This window comes from Bos javanicus, chromosome 8, assembly GCF_032452875.1.
Source record: "Bos javanicus breed banteng chromosome 8, ARS-OSU_banteng_1.0, whole genome shotgun sequence".
In the NCBI taxonomy this organism is placed as follows: Eukaryota; Metazoa; Chordata; class Mammalia; order Artiodactyla; family Bovidae; genus Bos; species Bos javanicus.
The window spans coordinates 112,642,424-112,664,524 of record NC_083875.1 but is presented as its reverse complement, the minus strand read 5'-3'; the positions used below and the strand labels follow the sequence as shown (position 1 = coordinate 112,664,524).

Below are 22,101 nucleotides of genomic sequence, written 5' to 3'. Positions count from 1 at the left end.
AGTCCCGGGGGAGGGCCCATTCGGGCGCAAGAGAACCTTGGGGGCTTGAGACACTGCAGGTCTCCCAGAAGGGCACCCAGAGCCTGGTGGGGGGAACTGGCCCCTGTGCGGTCCAGAGCCCCAGGAGAGGCGGGACTGGCTTGTGGTGGTGGGGTGTTCTCAGAACAGCGGGGCTACAGTGCGGAGACACACAGGCCCCTCTTCCTTTCTGCAGCCGTGCCTGCAGACGCATCACAGAGCCCCCGAACCTGGGAGGGGTGTGCGCCTGCCGTCCGGCCCCATTTACCTGATGTACGACTTCCTGTGGCACCTTTGGAAGACGCGGTGCAGACTGACCAAGCTGATTTTATTTAATCTTGGAATTTGGAGAACGAACAGCTCCCATTATCTAAAGGAAATTTTCCAGCTGGAATGTCTATATGATTTTTCTTTCCTGTTCAGCAGTAGCTAATACCAGGCTTTTCAGTGTGAAATTATATAGAATGACAGGGAATCTTTGTAAGGAACCAGAGAACCAGGCCCCGGGCTGTCTCTGGAGCTGCCCAGGGGGCTGGCGGCGGGGCCCGGCGGGATCTGGGCGGGTGTGCCGCTCTGACCCTCTTCCTGACTTTGTTGGGGCTGCGTCCCCCGAGCACGCTGGTCCTCAGCCCCTCACCCCATCACTTCCGTCTCCCTAGCCGTGTCCCGCGCTTGTGCAGCTGCCTGGCTCCTCTTTGGGAAGCCGCACCTCCTGGCAGAGGTTGGTCTGAAGCCCAGACCTGCGCCCTGGGGCTGAGCGGTGTCGGCCTGTCCTGCCTGCCTCCCTCTTGTCCTGCCTTCCCTCCTCCACCCTGAACTTCAGGGGGAGGCATGGCTCTGGGCCCCCGCTGCCGAGAAGGGGCTGGGAGTGTAGAGAAACTGGAACAGAACCAAAGCAGAGCAAGTGGTGCCGCAGGGAGCTCAGTCTGGACGTGACTCTGACTCCGAGGAAAACCTGGCTCTGACACAGGGGCTGGACTGGGATCCTGGCATCACGTCCAAGGCGGGAGAGCCCACAGCCAGCTCTCCCAGGCTCTCCCAGGCTCGGCAAGTTTCTCCGAGGCTCTGCCAGGCCCAGCGAGGCCAGCCTATGGGCAGGAAGGGGCGCTGCTCTGTCTGAGTGACGGTCCTGCATGCTGGCCCTTGCCCTGAGAAGCTGTGCGTGTGGCCGTCTGCATGCAGAGCTTTGTGGCCCACGTGAGAGCCTCTGGATGGGGCCAGTGCCCCCCAGAAGGCTGCCAGTCCTGATCTGTGCTGGTACCGCGGAGCCTGGAAGGGGGCTCTCTTTCCTGCTGGTGTCTGCGCTTCCTCAGGCTGGTTCCCCCGCCTCCCCGGGACTGGGGGACACGTCCACCTCGGGGCAGGGAGGACATGGGGCTCTAGCTTGGTCTCCCCAAGCTCAGGGGACCATGTGATGCATCTCGGCCCCGTGCTTCCCCCGTCCCCAGGGAGGGCAGGTTGTGTCCTTATTGTGAAAGAGCGGATCGAAGGTGCCTGGGAACCAGGACCAGCCCTCGCGGGCTGCAGGGGCCCTGTGCCCTGTGTTCACACCCCGAGGGTCAGAGCAGCCCTGGAGGAGAGTGCAGCGATTCATGGAAATGCTCTCGGCACAGATGGGAGGGTCCAGGGATGGGTTCCTGCAGCGCCATCCTGGGGGACAGCCTGGAGCCTGCAGGGTGCCGCTGCCCAGGCGGGAGGGTCCCGGGGACTCAGGCTCCCGTTGCGCGTGCTCCGGGCCACGAGACTGTAGTCCTGGGTGGGGGGGTGGTGTTGGGGAGCCTGCGGGGAGGACCTCCCAGAGACGTTGCTGTGCCGGCGCATCTGGAGACGGCCGAAAGGAGCCAGCCTGGAGCAGGGTCAGGGAAAGAAGGCGGTGCCTGGAAACAGCGCCTTCGCCGGAGAACTGAAGAAAGGGCTCTCGTGGCTGTGGTTTGAAGACTGGACACTTGGGACGTGGCCTGAGCTCCTCCGTCTGCAGAGCAAGGTCTCTCTGCCGACGTCAGAGGAGACAGAGCTTCTGATGATGGGTTGTGTTTTTTTGATAGGACATCAGAGACGGTCAATACTATTGATTACAGTAAGCTTAAGAAAGCTTCAGAAGTGCTAGAGAGACAGCAAGTCACACCACCATCCCAACTGCAACGAGTCACAGCCTGTGTCAGGTGGGAGGGCGGCCCTGCCTCTTCCCGAGGGAGCGTCTCAGGCCGTCCAGGGGCGGTCCGTCCACGACCAGCCGGGACATCGGCAGTGGCCTCTCAGCCAAGTCCTGCTTCCTACAGCTAAGCACTCAGAGCCTGTTTCCTCCAGCGGAGACAGACACGATCCTCCCACTGCTCAGGGTGCTCTGAGGATGGCGGGGGGCACATTTCCTGGTTCCCGGGGCAGCGTCCAGGACACAGCCCTGGGGAGAGGTGATGTCCGAAAGCAGACGACCTGCCTCTGGTGGGGGCGTCGGGGAGCCCGAGGGTCAGTCCTCTCCTCCCTGGAGCCCAGGGAGAGGCACGCCCATCTCTTCGCGGTGTGCTTTGCGGACCTTGCGTGTTTCACGAGTCGAAGGTTGCGGTCGATCTGAGTCTAACAAGTCTACAGGCTCCATTTTGCCAATAGCATCTCTCACTTCATGTCTCTGTGTCATATTTTTAAAAACTCTCGCAATATTTTAAGCTTTTCCATTATTGTTACATCTGTTGTGCTGCCCTGTGATCTTTGATACTACAAAATAACTACAGCTCGCTGAAGGCTCAGATGATGGTGAGTGTGTTCACAGCGTTCGAGTCAGTGGCCCGGATCCACCGAATCCGCCGTATCTCTGAGGTGCCTGTGCCAGGCTGGAATCTTGGCAGGGTTTAGAATAAGGCTGAGTGAGGGTCTGCTCCCTGGGAGGAATTTCCCCGAGGTTCGCAAGTAGGGAACACCACCTCATGTTCCCAGGATGTGACAGTCGCTCAGTTGTGTCCGACTCTTTGCGACCCCATAGACTATACAGTCCGTGGAATTCTCCCGGCCAAAATACTGGAGCGGGTAGCCTTTTCCTTCTTCAGGGGATCTTCCCAACCCAGGAATCGAACTCAAGTCTCCCACATTGCAGGCGGATTCTTTACCAGCTGAGCCCCCAGGGACGCCCCAAAAGGCGTGTTTCTACGTGTACTTGTGACCTCTAAGGGTCACTGGGCCTCTGTCCCTCTCTGGCGCCCAGTGTGCACAGGAGCTGTCACGCGGGCCCCTCCTCCCAGCCAAGGGCTCGAGCCCGCTCTGACTTGCACACACGGAGTGAATTTCTCCGATGAACAACGCTGTGGAACATGCCACCCCGCAGGGCTGTGTATAGCCTGCAAGTGGCTGAAAACCCAGTCAAATTTACTTCTCAGCTCTGTGGACTAGTCCTGGTACTGTTAACTCCAGCCCTAGAGAAGGGCTTCAAGTCAAGCTTTAATTACATTTTACTCACAAGTTTACACTATACTAACTAACCCTGTTCTAAAATGTAAGTGAACACATACACATGTTTAAAATTAAATTGAATAAATTTACGTCATGCCAAACCAAAAAGAAAAAAAGTAGAAAAGCAGACAGGTGGACATGAAATGACCAGGAAAGGTTCGCTTTTAGTTTGCAGGCGTTGCTCGGTACTGGGAGCTGTGGCCTAGTGAGGGCTGAGATACAGTCTAACTTAAAATCAAGAGTAGTGCAGAGTGTGCTTGGCTTAGATACTGAACTTGAGCTTGATCTGATTTCACTTCATGTTCCCTAAAGCAGTGAGGCTGCTGTGGAGATCCCTTCTGGAGGTATTCACTCTGCTCTGCATTCACGATGCAGCAGCTGGCTCTGGGCGGCCTGGTAAACCCGGCAAGACAACCTGGCGAGACTCCTCTGGACCCTGAGGTGCGTGGCAGTGGCCCCGGGAACGTCCGGTGTGTTTGGAGACGCCCGGTCGTCAGGAATGGGGAGGGGGTGCCATGGCAACGAGTGGGTGGGCTAGCACTGCTTCCCACACCCGACGGTGCACGGGGCGGTCCCAGGGCAAAGGAGGGTCAGACCCCAAACGTCCACAGTGCCAGGCGGACAGCCCCAGACAGAGACTGAGGTGTTTCCGTCGAGCGAGTGTGAAGTCTGGCCGTCATTCGGTTCTTAGTGGGGCTTCCTAACGCCTGAGTCCCCAGATCCGTGCTGTTTAAAGGATGCTCTCAAATGGATGGGAAGTGGACACAGAAGCATGCAACTTGCAGCAGGACCCTAACGAGGAAAGAGCCTCCCCGGCGAGCTGTGTCCCTGAGCCAAGCCCAGCCAGCCAGCGGGGGGCGGCCCTGACGGGAGCCCTGGGACCTGGTCCCGGGGGCTTTGCAGCCACATGGCGTGGCCGCACCCTGCCCCCCATGGCCCAGTCTGCTGGTTTGCATCCGACGGGCCTCAGGGTGACCCCCAACTCTCCTGACTCCTCCCTCTCTGTCTCTTCTCTGTCCTTTCCCTTCAGTTTTCGTGGGGGAAACTGAAGGGCTCATCTGCTGCCCAATCTATAATCTGATCTCGGAGAATGGCAGGCTGACAGCTGTGTTGCTGCCTGTTCATCTGTTAGAGGCCGCTCTGCGCCCTTCGTGGGAGACTCTGTATTACAAGGGTCTCTGTTCAGACCGGCTCTTGTCCTGACCGGGCTTGTTGATCCTGAATGCACTTGACAAGGCATTCTTGCTCAGGGCCTCGGGGTCTACACCCTTCTTTGCGCAGACGTTGTATTGAAAGTCTCTGTCCCTGCGCTCCTAACACAGGGCCTGCCGTGGAACTGCTGCTGTCATGGTTTAGTTGCCAGGTCATATCTGACTCTTTGGGACCCCACGAACTGCAGCCCTCCAGGCTCCTCTGTCCATGGGATTCTCCAGGCAAGAATACTGGAGTGGGTGGCCATTTCCTTCTCCAGGGGATCTTCCTGACCCAGGGATCAAATCTGTGTCTCAGGCATTGCAGGCAGACTCTTTACCCTGGCCACCTGGGAGGCTCCTGGTACAGAACGGAGGTTCATAAGCCGCTTAGGGCGTGCGAGCGGCCCGGAGTCCCCATTGTCTTGGACGACGGAATCTCCACGCTGCCCTTAGAAGTCCCTGCCTTCCGGGACAGGCGGGCCCGGATTTGTGAGGTCAAGCGTTTCTGTGTGCTCAGCTCTGCTGATCCCTGCTTATAATAACCAAACAGCTTTGTGGCTCTAATCTCAATATTTAGGAGATCAGATCTCAGTGGGATTAGCAAGCTTGCCTCTCAGTGGCTGTTCTCAGGGAGCTTATAATATCCTGGCTCTTCTTCTCATCCTTTGTCAATTTAGAAGGGCGTGCTCCTGCATGACTTGAGAAAGGATTCCTGCAGATGGAGCTGGTGGCACCACTGCCGGGGGGACGGGGGCGTCCGAGGGGGTGTGGGCCCGAGAGCTGGTGTTCTGAGTGAGGGTGCCACTGGCTGGGGCCAGCCTGCTTTGTGGTCGAGGGTCTCTAGACCCTCAGCTCCCCGATGGAGCCACCTGAGCATGTGTGGAGCCTGAGTTGAGAGGGCGTGGCGGGGGTGGGGTCTCGAGCCCGAGGCACGTACCTGCGGTGGGAAGCGTAGTTGCCCGTGATGTGCCCGGAGCCGTCGCAGCCAGGCGTGGGGCACCTGCAATCACAGACACACACGGGGGTCACTGGAAAGCTTCAATCTCCCGAACAAGTAGCTTCCTTATGCATCTAGTTTCTGAGTCTCTTAAATGCTGAGCCTCCCTCGGTGAAGGAGGCGGGCCAGAGCTGGAGGGTCCCCGGGCGCACGGAGTAGCCCCATCCCCGTCTCCTCCGGGCTTGGCCAGACCCCGCCTCCCTCTTCGCACGGCGGCGCTCCCAGGGGCCGGAGGTCCTGGGGAAGCACCTTGGTCCCCAGATATTCAGCCTGCAGTCTCCCCACCTCCATACGCCCCATGTGCCCGCCCCGTCTCTTATTCAAGCTTGGTGGGCCAGTCACAGCTGGCGAGTTGCTGCACCTTCCACACATGATGTGAGAATTTTTACATAGACAGGCACACACACTGGCCCGAGACTGGTCTGTGTCTAAACTCAAAACCACACGTTACAAGGGCCCGGCCATGCTGACCCCTCCCAGCCCTGCCCCTGATCGACTGTGGGGCCTGGTGCAGGTACCCCCGTGCCAGGCCAGGGAGTGGGACCAGGGGTCTTTCAGACCCTCCGTGGGCACTCAGGGAGCTCTGCTTTGGCACCAAGGTCTCTTGGTCCGCAGGTCAAGTCAACTGAGATCATGAGAGGGGTCCGGACGCCTAGGGGCCCGTGCTTAAACCTTCCCGGGAGCTCCCTGCAGTCTCTCTGCCACATCAGAGCTGCGCCCGTGGCAGACGCTGTGTGTGAAGAGAGTTCCCTGAGTCCTGCCTCCGAGGACTGCCTTGAATCCACCATCGCGGGAACCAGCCGTCCTGCAAAGACGCTTTGGCTCCAGCTACGTCAGCTGCATTTGTACCCGCCAGGAGGGTGAGAATAAAGGCCAAAAGAGGGAAACATATCTTTTCTTTTTACTAAATGTTAGCTCTCAAGAAGCAAGGATGAAATGATAACGGTGTTACTGCCCAGGAGGGACTCTTGGAGGGGGCCCTGTGCCAACATCCACACCCAGTGAGCATCTGAATCCCTGGCAGGGATACAGATCACGAATATAAAACAGTCAATAAGTGTAAATGCTTTCTGGGTGATTTCAGCTTGCTCTCCGCTCTGAAAGACACCTGGGTATTGGCTGTTGGGCCAAGGCCAGCAAATTACTTGCTTACAGACCTTCTCAAGGTCAGTGAGCGTGTCAGGGCATGTGTGACGGGCCCACACAGACCCGGCTGAGTCCAGGGGTGCGAATGTCATATCTTGACACTTAGATGTCCAGTCCGTTGTTGATGTTTAGGAACTGCCTAATTCTCATCTAGTCCTGGGGAAAGGAGCACAGTCACCGAACTCGAGTGTAGGGCTGGTGTGTCCTCTGAAGGACGAAAGTTTAATTTACCGCCTGCACTGCGGGGAAGGCAAACATCGAGGAGATGTCATCGACGTGTGTAAGTGGAGTCAGGGTGTAAAAACTGGAGTCGGAGGCCGAAGGATGCTGTACTTTCATCAAAAGCAACACCCGGATCAGACTGTAGACCTGACTGTCACTAGAGTAACAGCTGTGCATGAACTTCAAGTCTGATCACAAGACTATTCGATCAATAATGTGAATGACTGAATTTAACTAGCTGATTTCCCAAATGGCACCTCATGTGGAGAGACCTCCCCAACCCCAGAGGGAGGACATTTTGAAGCAGTAAAAATCATCCTAAGAAAAGCAGCTCTCCATGCACGGCTCTGTTTTGAAAACGTATCAAGAAACAGGAACGTCTCCTGCCAGCCAATCATGTACACGTGGCCTTGCTTTGTGGGCAAAGAAACCCTTCAACTCTTCCTAAGCTCAGTGTAAATTCATTTAAAATATACTCAGTTAAGCACAAGTAGAAATTTTTAATGACTGTTTCTGGTAGAGGCAGAGGAGGTTGACACACGCTGCTCCAGTTTAATCGAGGCGTCACAAGCAAGACTGCAAGCGAAAACGAGATCTTTACTAATTATAAAAAAGAGGAGTTTGGAGTCGTTTTTGTGCATTTAAACCATTTATGAAAGTGTCATTTGAAAAAAAAGATGTATTTAAAACACCCTTTGTCACCATGAAAGCAAAGAAAATGTTGACTTGGGTCATTTTCAGAGCTGTCACAGTGTCAAAAAAGAAAAAAACATTTCCGGAAAGCGGCCTGGCTTTCTGGAAAGGTTTGTTGTTTTATTTTCAGGGTTTCAAGTTAGGTAGATGAGATCCAGTACCTGGCCTGCTGCTGTGGGCTGTGCGAATGTGGAGAAGCTAAGCCCTCCGCGGTCACACCCTCACCGGGGGAAGACGACGGGCCGGTGGGGGCTGCGAATTCACACTCACGGTCACCCACCCCAGAAACAGCCCGCCCTGGTTCTCCGCAGGGCAGTGGTTTGCCGTTTTCTTCTTTAGGGAGAGCTTCTGAGCTGCAGGAGGCAGTCCGGGGTGGGGACTCATTATTCTTTCTCTAACAGCGCTGCGGAGCTCATTTTTGTGTTACTGCTCAAGACTTTAAGGCTTTTACAAACTCTGAGATTCGCATACAGATTTCCTCGCTTTAATACATCCCAGCGTTTAAAAATACACTGTTTTCTGAAGTTGGTGAATGGGTAAGTGGCCATTCGTGTAACAAAAGGAGTCTCTGCTTTTCAGCGGATCAGCTCCGGTGGCAGCAGCTCAGGCTGCTGCACGATCAACGCACAGAAGCTCGATGGGCTTCTGCCGCCGGGAGGGGCGCGTTTCCTCCGTGAAGGGAGGCCGTGTGGGACCACCCACACCCCGGAGGATGGAATCGGCTGTGCCGCACAGCTTGGCTTTGGAAACGGCAGCAGAGTGCGACTGGGTTTCCATGGAAACTCCCCGCAAGGCTGGTGCTCCGGCACCTGGGTGAGGCCACCCCAGCCAGAGGTCCTCCCTGCCTCCGGCCAGTTGTCACCGACGCTCCACCAAGTCTGTTTTACAGGCCTGTGGTTAGAGCTGTAAGTTTCTGATAAATAAAATACTAGCTTCTTCATCTTTTTCTCTCCAGTCCAAAGGTACCCTGGGTAAACCACTCTGAGGCAGGAGATACGAACGCATAATCCTAGAATCTCTGTTCCCAACGGAAACATTCGTGATCCTCTGCCTTATCTGTGATCTTGAATTGCCTTGGGATTTAATCCACATCAAGAGAAAGTAATTCGGGGTAGTTCATATTATTATCTGGCTGAAGAAATTGGTCCTGTGTAGACATTTAAGAAGGTATATGGAAAAATCATAATAAAATCTTTCAACCACGTTTATGTTTTGCAAAATTCAGGCAAAAGTCTTAAGAAAAAAATCAGGACCACTCACAAACTCCTGGATTTCCTGGAACTAGCCTATCTCAGTAGGGACAGAAGAGGTTTCTGTGGCTTTTGTGAATCTAAGGCATAAGGCCTGAGTACTCTGACTTCCTCTCGACCATCCGGCCCCAGAAGGGCCACTGCAGCTCACGCCTCCCTGGGTCGGTAGTCCCACCAGCACAGGAGAGGTCCTCTCCACGCGTCACGGCCTGTATCAGGAGAATCCTCTGATCCGCACATCACAAACGGGGCAGAGGCAGCCTCCTCACCTTGCCTCTGATTCATCCTCTGCAGACATGTCACCCCTTGCTGTGACTTTCCTCCTGGGACCCTGACGCAGGGTGTAGCGGGAAAAGAAGTGGTTTAATCTGTTGACTGAAGCTGTGCTGTGTCACTTAATTACTCCGATGGACATCTTTAAAGCATCTCCTCTTGTCCCGTCATCCTCTCTCTTTTGTATTTGTTGTTGTTTATCCTCTCTCTCTTCTGTAAAGAAATTCGAGGGCTTGATAAGTAGTTCTGTTGAGTGAGACATTTAAAGTAGGGCATCTTCTCCGCGACAGGAGGGCCCCGTCAGTGACAGGCCCTGAGTCTGTGCAGCCGCCCACCCTGGGCTCAGGCAGGGAGCTGTCTCATCGGCCCCTCGACAGGGGCAGCGGATGGCCAGGCGGGCGTCCAGCGCAGCCTCAGATGCCTGTTCTCAGGGATCAAGGCCACCGGAAGTGATGCGGGTGAGGACCCAGAGCCGGCCAGTCTCTCTGCAGCCCCTGGGCGGGGGAGGCGCCCTCGCTGGCAGGAGGCAGGAGCCACGCAGGGCCGTGTGGCCAGTCCACCCAGCGTCTGCTTCGCCACCTCCCCAGGGCCGGTCCGCAGGGACAGCGTCCTCAGGATACTCAGGTCTCTCATCTTGATAAAACCGGTTACTTAGTTTTAAAAATCTTATAAGTAAAGGCGAAAGCCCTGCCGGCAGCTCTGACCTGTCCTTGGGCCTCACCTCGCCTGTGAGCCACCCTGTGAGGTCAGACTGCAGACAGGCCTCGGCTCTGACAGCAGCAGCAAAGCAGGCAGAGAGACGCTCACTGGACCCATGGGATGACAGCGTCAAAGTTAGACTCAGGTTCCAGGAGATTTTTGAAGAATTTCGTGGCGTGCTTCTGTAACAGCCCTTTTTATTTAAAAAAAAAAAATTATCTATTTATTTTAATTGGAGGCTAATTACTTTACAATATTGTGGTGGTTTTTGCCATACATTGACATGAGTCAGCCATGGGTGTACATGTGTCCCCCATCATAAAAGCCCTTGTTTGTCCCTTGCTTTCACACCCATCCTACCAGGGGCATTTGTTAAGTAAAACACAAAATACTCTCAGTTTTAAATACTCTCAATTTTAAATGAAATCACGAAAATGCAAAATTAGGCCTCATCTATAATAGTAAACTGTAATTGGAATGATTGATGTCAACTCTATAAAAGATCTGTCCCATTTATATGAAAAGTTCAATTCAAAAACATTTATGTGAAAACTCAAAAACATTTTTTTTTTTACTTAAAGAGATGTGGTTCTAAAAATGTGTATCTTTATTTTGAATTTTTTGGCATATAAATGGGAAACAATAAAGAAATGCAGAGGAGTGCAAAATAAAGGTGTTTTAAAACAGACAGCTGACATAGACTGACTTTGAAATCTTCTCCCCAAACAGAAAGAAACCAGGTCACTTAAAAGCAACAGACATCTCTTCTCCCCAGTTTCCTGGGTTTATCTCCTGAAACGGGCGGAAAGCAAGGATCTTCTGAGTCCTTTGTAGTTTGCGTGACAGCCAGTCATTTTCTCTTCTTTTGAATTTGGTATGGAGGAGACAAGTTTTGACCTTTCTCCGCCCAGGCCCCGCCTGGCCCGTCTCACTGGGAACCGTCCCACCTTCCCACCCGACCTGGGCCCGCCTGGACACCCCGTCTCACCTCGTCCTTCTTCTTGCCTCCTGTTAAAAGACACAGGAGCACTGCAGACACAAGCCCTGATGCCAAGGCAACTTCCTGGGCGGGGGGCTCGGCGAGGTCGGGTCCCGGCCCCTGTAATGCCACCTGCACGGCCCCTGCTGGCCTGCAGAAGGGGCAAGTGGGTGCCCTTCCCTCCCAGGCCTGGCGGAGGCGTCTGCAGACTGGCCTTCCGCCTGCGCCTGTCCACAGGACGCACCCCAGCGTTCCCCATCCCCAGTTCTCCGCCCTTCCCAAGTCACGAGAGGACCTTTATCCTGCACACTTGACCTTCTGGTGTCCTGAATGTCTACACATTTCGAGCCCTGGTATTAGCAGACTTTGGGAGAAAGCCTTGCTTTCATACATGACATGTGAACCAAAATCACTTTTTTCTTTTGCTTCCAAGCACTTTTCTTTTTAGATTACACTCAGACACAAACAAATCAATGAAAAAGAATCATAAAATGTAGTACCCTTCACACGATTTTCCAAAAACATTCATTTTGATGATTCAGATAGCGTTTTGGAATGGGTTAGACCTCAGGTTACTAAGAGCAAAGTGTGGTCTTGAAGATCAAATTTAAAGCTGTGGCTACAGGGGCCCCCAGGCTGCTGACTGCCCACAGCCCAGTGTGGTCAGGGGAGAGCAGGTGGGCACGGGTGGTGGCCTGTGGGGCAGGTTTCGCCAGAGCTGTGATGCCCAGTGATGCACTGACCACAGCAGAGCTGCAGTCTGCAAAGCCCAGCTGGGTGGCATGCATACCCTGCCACCCGTTGGTAAACGGCGTGTCCTCATGGGTTTAAATTCTGACTTAGAGGCCCACACGCCTGCATCAGCCTGGGGTCACCTCTAACGAGTGTTGTGAGACCCCCCCGCTGCTCATCCCCCACTCAGGCCCTGGATGTCCTTCGAGGGTGGGCGCTGCCCAGGTCTTGGCTGTCACCACTGGGCGTAAGGGCCCTGGACGGAGCTGGGCCGGGCTTGGCCCTCTCCTGGGCCCATCCCTGGGGGACACTCGGGGTGCATCTGGTGGTCTGGGGAGCGTGGGGGTGGGCAGGGCCTGCGACGGCAGTCCCACGGTTCATGCTGCATGCTCTCCGGCATCCTCCGATCATGCATCTCTGCTCTCAGGCCTCCCCGTCGGGCTGGGCGCTGGCTCGGACCCCAGGCGCCGCTCTGAGCCGCTGCCCGCTGCCCGGCGCCCCAGGTGATCACGGACAGGCTCCTGTCCAGGGTGGCCGACCTACCTAGCAGTGCTGGCGTCCCTCTCAATAACGGGGCGTGTCCTTGGGGCACTGCTGCGGGAGCACATGCACGTCCAGCAGCAGGGGAGCGGCTAGGCCGGAGCTGCGGCAGCCGCGGTCAGAATTGGAATTGGACGCGGAGGACCCATGCAAAAAAGAACATACAGAAAGGTGACTGTTGGAGAAACCGCCGCTGACCCCAGCCAGCCGTCCCCGCGTCCTGGGGCCGCCGCGCTCGCTGTGCCTGTGACGGGCATGCTGGGCCTGGGGGCTGGACGCGGGCAGGGCCGCCCGGGGGTACTCACCTTCCGCGGTTGCACGGAGCGCTAGGGCGGCCGCACCACTTACACGGGGTGGAAGACGGGCGTTAGGGACTCGAGTGCCCACTGGGAGGGGACCCTCACCGACCACGGAGCAGGAAGGGGATGGAGGGGGGTGCCCTTTGCTGCCCTCATAGCGTCCCACCCACGTCCCTGCCTCTCAGGTGAGGCAGCATCTGTGACCACATCCAGCTGGCCTTTAGTGGTAAGAAGTGGACCCTGGGCTGGTGAACGGATGGTGGGCAAAGGTCATCGACTAGGAGGGGGCAGGGAGGGGGCTGCCAGCTCATCCAGGCCCGTCTTCTCAACACCAAGAGTCAGTGGGGTTGCACTCGGGGAGGAGGCTGAGGGTCACCATGCCAGGGACACTCCAGGCAGGCATGCACGGGCCATGCCCACCCCCCGAACCCACGGGCACCCGAGGCGCAGTGCCGCCTGCCGGGTGGACACAGGCTTTGGTGCAGACGTGCCATGGGGCCAGCTGGCTGTGGCTGCTGCAGGAGCACATGCATGCCCAGCAACAGGGGAGTGGCTAGGATGGCAGGGACTGGCAGAGCCAGCTCCATTGCTCTGTCCATGGCAGTGCAGAGTCCCTCTCGAGGCAGCGGAGGACAGAGGTTACATCATTTAAAAGCAAGTCCACTTCCTAAACTGCTGACCACAGCAAGCCTTTGGGAGGAAGTTTGCCCAGCGCAGAGGAAAGAACGGTCTAGGACCAGGAGCGAGGGGCACTGGGACCAGTCACACCGTCCCTTTCCGCTGGAATCTTGTGCCTCCTTTTTACGTTCCTGTTCCTGCTGTTTCTCTTATTTTTTATACTTGTCATGATTGTGGATCTTTCATTTTTTGAAGCCCCCATCTTTTCTCAGAGAAAGTGTCTTTTATTCTAAACAGGAGAAAATTAAAAAGATTTCTTTGTCCATCTTATACCTGAGTAATCCTGGGGTTCTCTGCAAACTCTCATGTTTTATGTCTTTTCTCTTCCTGTCCATCCCCACCCCTCTGCCCCACGTCTAGCCTCCTGCTCGAGCCTCTTGTTCACAAATGTCTGGGTTTTGAACACTTTCCAGGTTGGTTTCTCACCTTAGTCTCTGGCATGTCCTCCCTTCCTCTATGGAATCTGCCTTTTCCCTGTCTCATGTCTTTTTTTTGTCAAGTTTTCAATGGTTTCATAGATGCTGAGTTTTGCAGAAGTTTTTAGAAATAGATTCATCAGATATCCTTGTCTAAAGCCAAGAAGGTGAATCCAAACAGGTGAGCTCCGTGTTTAGGGTCACACGGGCGGCACGCTGCTGAGAGCAGAGCAGAAGCCTCTCCTGTGGTGCTTCTTTCGCTCCACTAGACTCTGTAAACGTCCTCTTCTCACCAACAGTTCCGAGCCTACGGCCCTGTTGTGTGGTCTAGCCCTCGTTTGGGGGAAGTTCAAAGACACAGAAGGTGGTTTGTTCTTGTCTGCGATCTACTGACCCTCGTGGCCCTCTGGGTGTCTCACAAGTGGGAGAGAATAGAAACCCATTTCTGTGATTCCTGCATGGAGGGCATGGCCCCGAGCAGGGTCCAAAAGTCACCGATGGTCCTGATTTCCCTCCGATTGTGGGAGGGGCGAGGGCACAGAGGGGCATCAGAACGTGAACCACCTGCGTGGTCCAGATGTGGCAACCTGGAGAGCAGGTCTGGACTCGGGAAGGTTCCTTCCACTGAGGAAAAGCCTGGAATCGCCAGAAGGTGCCCAGGAAGGTCAAGGAGAGGCCTGACCCAGCGGGGATGACAGGCAGGGAAGAGGCAGGGAGAAGGCAGAGAAGGGAGGAGATACGAGAGCAGGTACCAAGGACCTGGCTCCTGGACACGCCTGCATCAGCCTGGGGCCAGCGCAGGGGGCCGGGTTGGGGGCGCTGGGCACAGGGTGGACCTGGTCCCCTCTGTGACTGTGGCAGGTCCCTGGTGGGCTGAAGTGGAGACTGCCTGCTGTGGGGCCCCTTGGAGCCTCAGCTGGAGGTCACTGACCCTGGGGAGCGCACTGTTTGCAGGGAGAGCACAGGGACATCCTTCACCTCTCCAGGGCCACGGAGCCCACGAGCAGTCGTCCTCGCTGGGAACCTTGCAGAGAAGCAAGGCCTCCCCCAGGTGGACATGTCTAAAGGGCAATTTGGGAGAAGCACTCGGAGTGAAGCAAGAGAAAGGGGCTAAGGAAGAAAGAGAAGTGGAATGAGATGAGCCGACGGGTGAGGAGGCCAGGAGTGAATGTTCACCATGAGGAGTGACGCCCCCACAGTCACCCTCGAGACCCGATGCCCCACAGTGACCCCTGAGACCTGACGCCCCACAGTGACCCCCGGGACCCGATGCCCCCACAGTGACCCCCGAGACCTGACGCCCCACAGTCACCCCTGAGACTTGATGCCCCACAGTTACCCTGAGAACCGACGCCCCCACATTCACCCCCGACACCCGATGCCCCAGAGTCACCCCCGAGACCTGATACACCACAGTCACCCCGAGACCAAATGCCCCACAGTCATCCCCGAGATCTGACGCCCCCAGTCACCCCCGAGACCTGATGCCCCCACAGTCACCCCTGAGATCTGACGCCTCCAGTCACCCCTGAGACCTGATGCCCCCACAGTCACCCCCGAGACCCAATGCCCGCACAGTCACCCCCGAGACCCGAGGCCCCACAGTCACCCCTGAGACCTGAGGCCCCACAGGTTGCTGCCTGCAAGTCCAGGCTGTGGGGCAGCCGTGTACCACCCCCTCTCCCACACCCTGAGGCCCTGGGCTGCTCTGCCTCCCGGAGGGAGTGTCCTGTGTGCTCCATGGGTGGAGACGACTTGAGGCCTGGAGCCAGGTCACTCGGGAAAAGGACAAAGCATTTGGAAGCACTGAGCTCGGGAAAGACTCAGGGAAACAGCGCTGCCTTGGACCCGAGACTCTCCTGAGGAGGACGGGGCTCTGGTCCCAAACTTTCAGGAAGAGCTTTCTCGGGGACCCCCAATGGAGGAAAGCACAGGTGCTCACGGGGACGGGGTGACTGTGGGGACAGAGGGCAGCGTGGGGGGATGGGGTGACTGTGGGGACAGAGGGCAGCGTGGGGGGATGGGGCCAGGCCTGCCCGTGACCTCCTGGAGGCCCAGGGCTAATGCCCCAGGCTTCATCCTCGGCCCGGGATGGCCCAGAGGGGCACCAAGTGTCCACCCCTTGGAGGGACTGGGAGCCCTCTGCAGGGCTTTTCAGGAGGCCCAGCCTGTCTCCAGGTGATGGCACATTCAGGGGAGGCCTTCTGCAGGCCCCCGGGGAGAGAAGGCAGGTCCAGGCCTCCCGGAGCCCCTGCCGGCAGCCCCCTGTCCCCACCTGGGTCACCCACACCACCCCCTCTGTTTACTTGAGCCACAGTCTCACCCCCATGGGGGCCTCTGCTTCCCAACAACTCCCCCCCAGGTCCTGATTCCCTTCCAGACCCGGGCATCACAGGGCCCAAGCCCCCGTGGTCTCTCCCTCCCATGGGTCTTCCCGGCCACCCAGGCCAAGAGCTGCTCTCTCCTCTCCATGGATGCCCTCAGCCCGTTGGGCAGAGCAGGGCGCTGTCCTCTGTGCCTGAGTGTCTTGCCGGTCTCAGGGCCCAGAAGCCAGCCCCTGTCTGCCTGGCCCCCCGTCCCAGAGCAGATGGAGGAGGGGCCTCTCCCTCCGAGCTTGGGCTTTGGCAGCCAGTGCTCACAGAGCTTGTGCTTCTCCGTTTTCTGCTCAGCAAGCTAGGTGCCAGGTGACCCAGAGCCAGTGAGGACGCCTCGGTGGGTGGTGTGTGCTCTCGAGGGGCCTGTCCTCGGGGCCCTTCCTGGTCTCAGGGGGTCTCAGTGCCTGGGGGACGGTCCAGCTGTGTCCCGGGAAGTGATCTGGTCTTCCACCCAAGTGCTGGCTTTCCTCCCAGCTGGAGCTGGCAAGCTGCCGTTTCCTGTCCTTGGTCAGTGGGCCAGCATTGCTCCTCTGCCCTGGGTACTTCTGTGGGTGGCAGGGCTAAGGATGCTTTCTGGGTGGGTGTCAGCCTGCTGACCAGCGGGGCTGCGCATGGACTAAGTCGTAGGTCCTGAGCATCTGCATGTGTGAAGCTGGGTGTGATCACAGGGACTCTGTGATCATAGGGATGAAGTGAGCCTGGCAACCGGCCCTCCTAAGCCTCCCCACCCCAAGACCCAACTCTGAGACAGAGGACACCAGGCCTCCCTGTCCTTCACCAACTCCCGGAGCTTGCTCAAACTCATGATCATTGAGTCAATGACACCATCCAACCACCTGGTCCTCTGTCGTCCCCTTCTCCCCGTCTTCAATCTTTCCCAGCATCAGGGTCTTTTCCAGTGAGTTGGCACTTCGCATCAGGTGGCCAAAGGATTGGAGCTTCAGCTTCAGCATCAGTCCTTCCAATGGATATTCAGGGTTGCCTTCCTTTAGGATGGACTGGTTGGTTTTCCTTGCTGTCCAAGGGACTCTCAAGAGAGCCCAGCACCACAGTTCAAAAGCATTGGCAACCCACTTCAGTATTCTTGCCTTGAGAATCCCATGAACGGTATAAAATGCAGAATATGACTTAGCTATTTTTTTTTCTCTCCAGATGGGCCGGTTCGCGGAGATCCTGAATCTCAGGGAGCCTGTTGACTTTCCCCCTAGCACAGAGGAAGGGCCTGGAGCCCAGTTAGGCTTCCGTGCAGGGTGCTTCCTAAGAATGGCCACTGTCCCTGGCCACCCAGCATCCCAGGCCATCCGAGAGCGAGCGCCAGTGACCATAAAGGCCTCTGAGCAGCAGTGGGCTAACTGCTCACCCACACTCTCCAGCAGCCCTGGGTGCTGGGTTCTACTCTCTTTGGCTGATCTCGCAGACAAAGCAGGCACAGAGGTGCCCAAGATGTGCACCCAGCCGGCTCAGAGGCCACTGCCTGCTGGGGGGCCAGTGGGTTTAACCTGGGCAGGCTGATGGACAGTGGGCAGTGGCCCTGGAGAGGCACCATGACAGCCACCGACAGGCGTTGGCTCTGGACGCTCCTCTGCCTGGCTCACGACAATCCCAGCGCTGCAGAGCGTCCTGTGTCCTCCTGTCATGAAGTCTGGCTCAGATGCTTCCGGTCCTCTGTGGGGACTGTGGTCCTTGTCCTGGGCTGTGACATTCTGCCCACAGAGGGTCCCAGGTGGTGCCTGGGTGTCCTGGGAGCGGACCTCAGGTGGCAGGGGCTCTGTGGATTGTTCAGCTCCACCCAGGATGCCACATGGGGCTGTGGGCAGGGCGGTGGGCTCGGGGCAGATGGGCTTGTTAGGGAGACAAACAGACCAGGGGTTCCACTCGCCGTGGACACACTGCCACTGAGGGCTCCCCATCCCAAAGTGTGCGGGAAACTCTCACAAATAAAACCACGTCGTGGAGTCTGCTAAATATCAGCACTATCTGTGTTTAACGGAAACCAACCTGGATCTGAGTTTTAAGGAAATCATTTTAAAACGTGGCTACCCCAGAGCATATTTTATAAAAACTTCACTTATCGCAAACCACAAATGAGTTTATAGGAAATGGATCACATTTAAAAATGATTTTTGTTATGTTAGCCGTAAAGGAGAACCATTTTCTGGAAAAATAAGAAGGAAGGAAGGAAAAAGAGAAGAAGGAAAGGAAAGAACATGTTTAATTAGGAATTAGGAGGAGAGGAACGCGGTGATCTGTGATTCTCACGTTTCATCAGCAGTCGCCTGGGGAGATCTCTGGGGTGGGGGCCCATTCTCTGGCCCAGAAGACAGGGCAAGTTTTGCCCCCCTGGGAGGAAGGCTCTCTGGCAGTTCATGCCGGGTGGGAGGACATCCTGCCCCCACCCTATGGCACTGCAGGGCCGCCCGATGCTGGGAGGTACCACAGGATGAGCGAGCCGGTTGCTATGGAAACCTCCTCCCTCAGACACCCCCCCTGGTGCTGCTGATTCTGTGATGTGTGGAAGAACTGGGGAAGCCTGCTTCTGATCAGGGGGAACTGGCAGGGAGGGGTGGGCATCCCAGGCAGGCAGGGAAGGCCTTTCACGGACAGCAGGGCTCAATCATACCATCTCTTGCCTGGACAGTGGTGCACAACCAGAGTCAGGAACTGTTGGGACAGACACACCATTGGGTCCTCAGAGCTTCAGGAACCATGGGTCTGAGAGCCTGGAGGACCAGAGGCCACCCCGCAGCCAGGCTCCCCTGGGGTCACCCGGATAGTCTGAGTCACAGCGCCTGGAAGCTCCGCTGACATAGCTGTGTCCCGAGACACAGATTGGAGACTTGCCTGCAGACACGTGCTCCCTGCATGCTCCTGGGGACAGAGCACGCCCCGCATGGCCTGGGGACTCCCGCTGGGTCACCCTTCGGGAAGGACTCTGTGCTGGGGCGTCAGGGCCCTGGGGCTGTAGCCCCACCCTCTCCATGCTGGGCAGGGTGTGCACATGTGAGTGCAACACGTCTACAGACTCAAGGCCCAGGGGCTCACTCTGCAGAGGTGAGGACCTCGGGGCCCCCGGGCTTTGACTGTGCTGTCGAGGGGAACGGCAGACCCCAGGCCCTGACACGCTCCTCCTGTCAGCCTGCCCCAGACTTGCTTCTCAGCTGCCACGTCCCCAGGCCCAGAGATGGGAGAGAAGGAGGCCGATGAGTCCAGGCGCCCAGTTAGCACATGGCCACACCGGGCTGGACGCTAATTCATGAGGACCCGGGGCCTGCGTTTGCCTCATGACAAGGATGCTCATTTCTCATGTCATGGAAAGAGCAATTGACCTAACAAGCTGTTGAAACTCAAAGGACATCAAACGTAAAAAAACCACATCCTTGCTTGTCAGAGGGGCTGGGGGGCTGGTGTGTCCTCGAGGCTGGGGAGTCAAGCGAGGGTTGTTCTCTGCACGCGTACGATGTCAGCTCTCACAGAGGCTCCTGGGGGTGCTGACGCCCAATCGTGAGACTTTCTTCGCTGAGGCTGTTCATGAAGTTATTTCTTGGTCCAGAGAAGATGCACTTCAGCCAGAAAGGTACCATGGATCCCTAAGAGCCCACACTGTGGGCCACCTGGGCACTGCCCTCTCACGGCTGCTCTCACCTCCATGTTTGATGGGGTCCCAGAGAGGTCACGGCCTCCCTGCCTCTGAGGGCCCCTACAGAAGCTGCCCCCTGTTCTGGGGGCCCCTCCGCAGTCTGGCCGCTCCCCTGCTGCCGGGCGGGGTCCACCTTGCAGAAGCATCCTCAGACCGTGCCTCTGTGCCCCTCGTCTTCCCAGCCGTCTTTGGACCAGACCGACCTGGAGCAGAAGACGACGAACACGTTTCTTCTCTGGGACCGGGACACCAGCCTTCATCAGATGCAAGTTCACTGTCGGCCCTGAATCACTCGCTCTGGTTGGACTCTGAAGGAGGCGTTTTCTGTGATTTTCATGTTCGCTTATGCAATTTATCAGTGCCTACCACACAGCAGAAATGCCTGTTGGGTCATTTTCTCCTCTGGTCTGTGGACGACGGGGCTGCAGTCTGGTCTGTGTGAAGAGCAGCTTGGAAGTTCAGCTGAAGCTCATACTCGTTCTGAGAGGCCATTCAGAGCTGGGAATGTCTCCTGTTGGCAGAATGCTTTTCAGTGTGCGGAGGCCCGCAAGCTCCTGCCAGCCAGTTATCTGGGCTTTAAGGGTCGTTTCTTCTCCGTGGGCCTTACCACCCGACTCAGCCTGTCCTCTGCTAGAGCTGCTTGTTGGTACAAGGGAGCTGCCTGCCTTGTCTGCCTTCAGCATCTCAGGGCCTGAGGCCACGTGAAGCCGAGGCAGGTGGCCAGGGAGTCACGTGGGTGAAACAGCAACAGAGTTTTCTGAAGGGACTCAAGGGCCACAGGCCTCAGAAACTATGAAATGTAAGATTTAAAGCAAGATTGTCATTTCTGATACCAGGAAGTTAGCATCAGAGGCTCCTGGAAGGTCACTCCCGAGACAGAAACTCGGGAATCAAAATTCAGAAATTCATGGAATCAAAAGGGGCTTTGCAGGAGATACGAGATCTGTGGGGAAATGACAGCGTGGCCCCCAGTACACGGGCTGACAACTCGACCAGGGGACACGGCTCAGCCTCTTGCAGGCGGCGCGGCATGTGACCAGGAACGTTAAAATGTGATCTGTTTTAGACGAGACCGCCTAGGATGTGAGGGTCTGGTCTGCTTGGAGCTATGAGACGGGCAGAGAATAAAGAGAGGGTTTCTCAACATCTCCAGTGCTGTTCTGACCCTCAGACAAGGCACCGGGAATGAAAATGCCTCTGTTTCCACCTGAAAAACACGTCACCCAAAAAGGCCAAGAAACTGAAGCAAGTATTCAAGGCAGACTGAAAGCTAAGAAATGACAGAGCAAAAGATGATCAAAATATGCCAGTTGGGAGGATGTTTTAGAATTCAGAAAGCGGGGAGAAGAGAGTGAAATTAGTAAGCGAGGATGAGATCTGATGAAGGTTTGATGGGCTGATGGACATTTTTATTTGATGATCTTAAACCTGATTTGCAAGTCTGATATGAGCATTTTAAAATAATACCATATTAGACAAGAGGCAGAAAAAGATATATTAGGAAAATGGAGTCCTTTTATCTCTGAAATATTTTGATCTCGGGTGTTGGGGTTTCGAGTGTAAGCAGTTCCATTTCATTCACGTGGTGCTGGAACTGGGTCAGACTTTAGGTGCTGACTTCCTCCTGACCTCCCCCCCGCAGTCCGCTGGCCCCCAGCCTGCTGAAGCCCCTTTGGCCTGGCCCACCAGGCCCAGGTGAGCGTTTGCACCTCCCTGTCTCTTTGCAGACCCCGGTCCTTCATCGAAAGCCCTTCTCTCAGTCAGTCTGGAGCCGGCGCCTGAGAGACACAGCCCGTCTCATCCTTGCAGTGAACCGCGGTGTGGGCGCCAGCTTCGGCCTGCCGTGCGTGCAGCAGGACTACAGCGGTCACCTGCCTCCTGAGGCGCGCAGGGGCCCTCAATGCCGAGACCCGGCCCTGCTCTGACTCCCCAGAAGGGGCTTGGAGGAGCCGCCCCGGACCCCCGGAGGTAGAAGAGGTCGTCTCGTGACGCTTACTGCCCTCCTTACATCGCACTCCTGGAAACCCAAAGGTGTTTGGTGGTCCTTATTAGTGCAATGGAAATATCCTGACTAGATTTCCAAAGGAATTTTCCAAAGAAGCTGGCTGATGGATCACAAATACTCGCAACGAAGGGATAAACAAAATCTTAAATGATTTCTACGTAACCTAAGAGCCGGCTCCACCTAGTTCCCTGAGGGACTAAAAGCCAGAAACACGCATTTTCAAGGGTGAACAGGTCTTACTGTGATGCGAAAGGGGAAGAAAGCAGAATCACCTCAGCGAGAAGCAGAGAGCAAGAGGGAACAAGGCCAAGTCGCTGGGACGATCCTGATGGGACGAGCAGAAAGAGCCTTCCCTTGGGAAAGGCCAGGATTGACAGAAACGACTGAAGCTCGCTCAGACTCCCCACAGGCACGTCCAGTGCTGAGTGGGGGCCAGGCCCGGTCCTGGTGCTGAGCCCCACACGCGCGACCCCTCTGCCCACACGCCAGCTGCCCTGGGAGCCCTGAC

The 22,101-nt window shown here is 56.4% G+C and overlaps 1 protein-coding gene across 16 annotated transcripts in view; it reads right to left on the bottom strand.

Annotated features, from left to right (window-relative positions):
* MYT1L (myelin transcription factor 1 like) overlaps positions 1–22,101 on the bottom strand; it is a 396,883-nt gene that overhangs the window by 30,403 nt on the left and 344,379 nt on the right. For all 16 annotated transcript variants that reach the window (XM_061426756.1, XM_061426757.1, XM_061426755.1 and 13 more), the window contains one exon: positions 5,590–5,652. In XM_061426756.1, the coding sequence (XP_061282740.1) occupies positions 5,590–5,652 (63 nt within the window). The remainder of the gene's footprint in view (positions 1–5,589; positions 5,653–22,101) is intronic.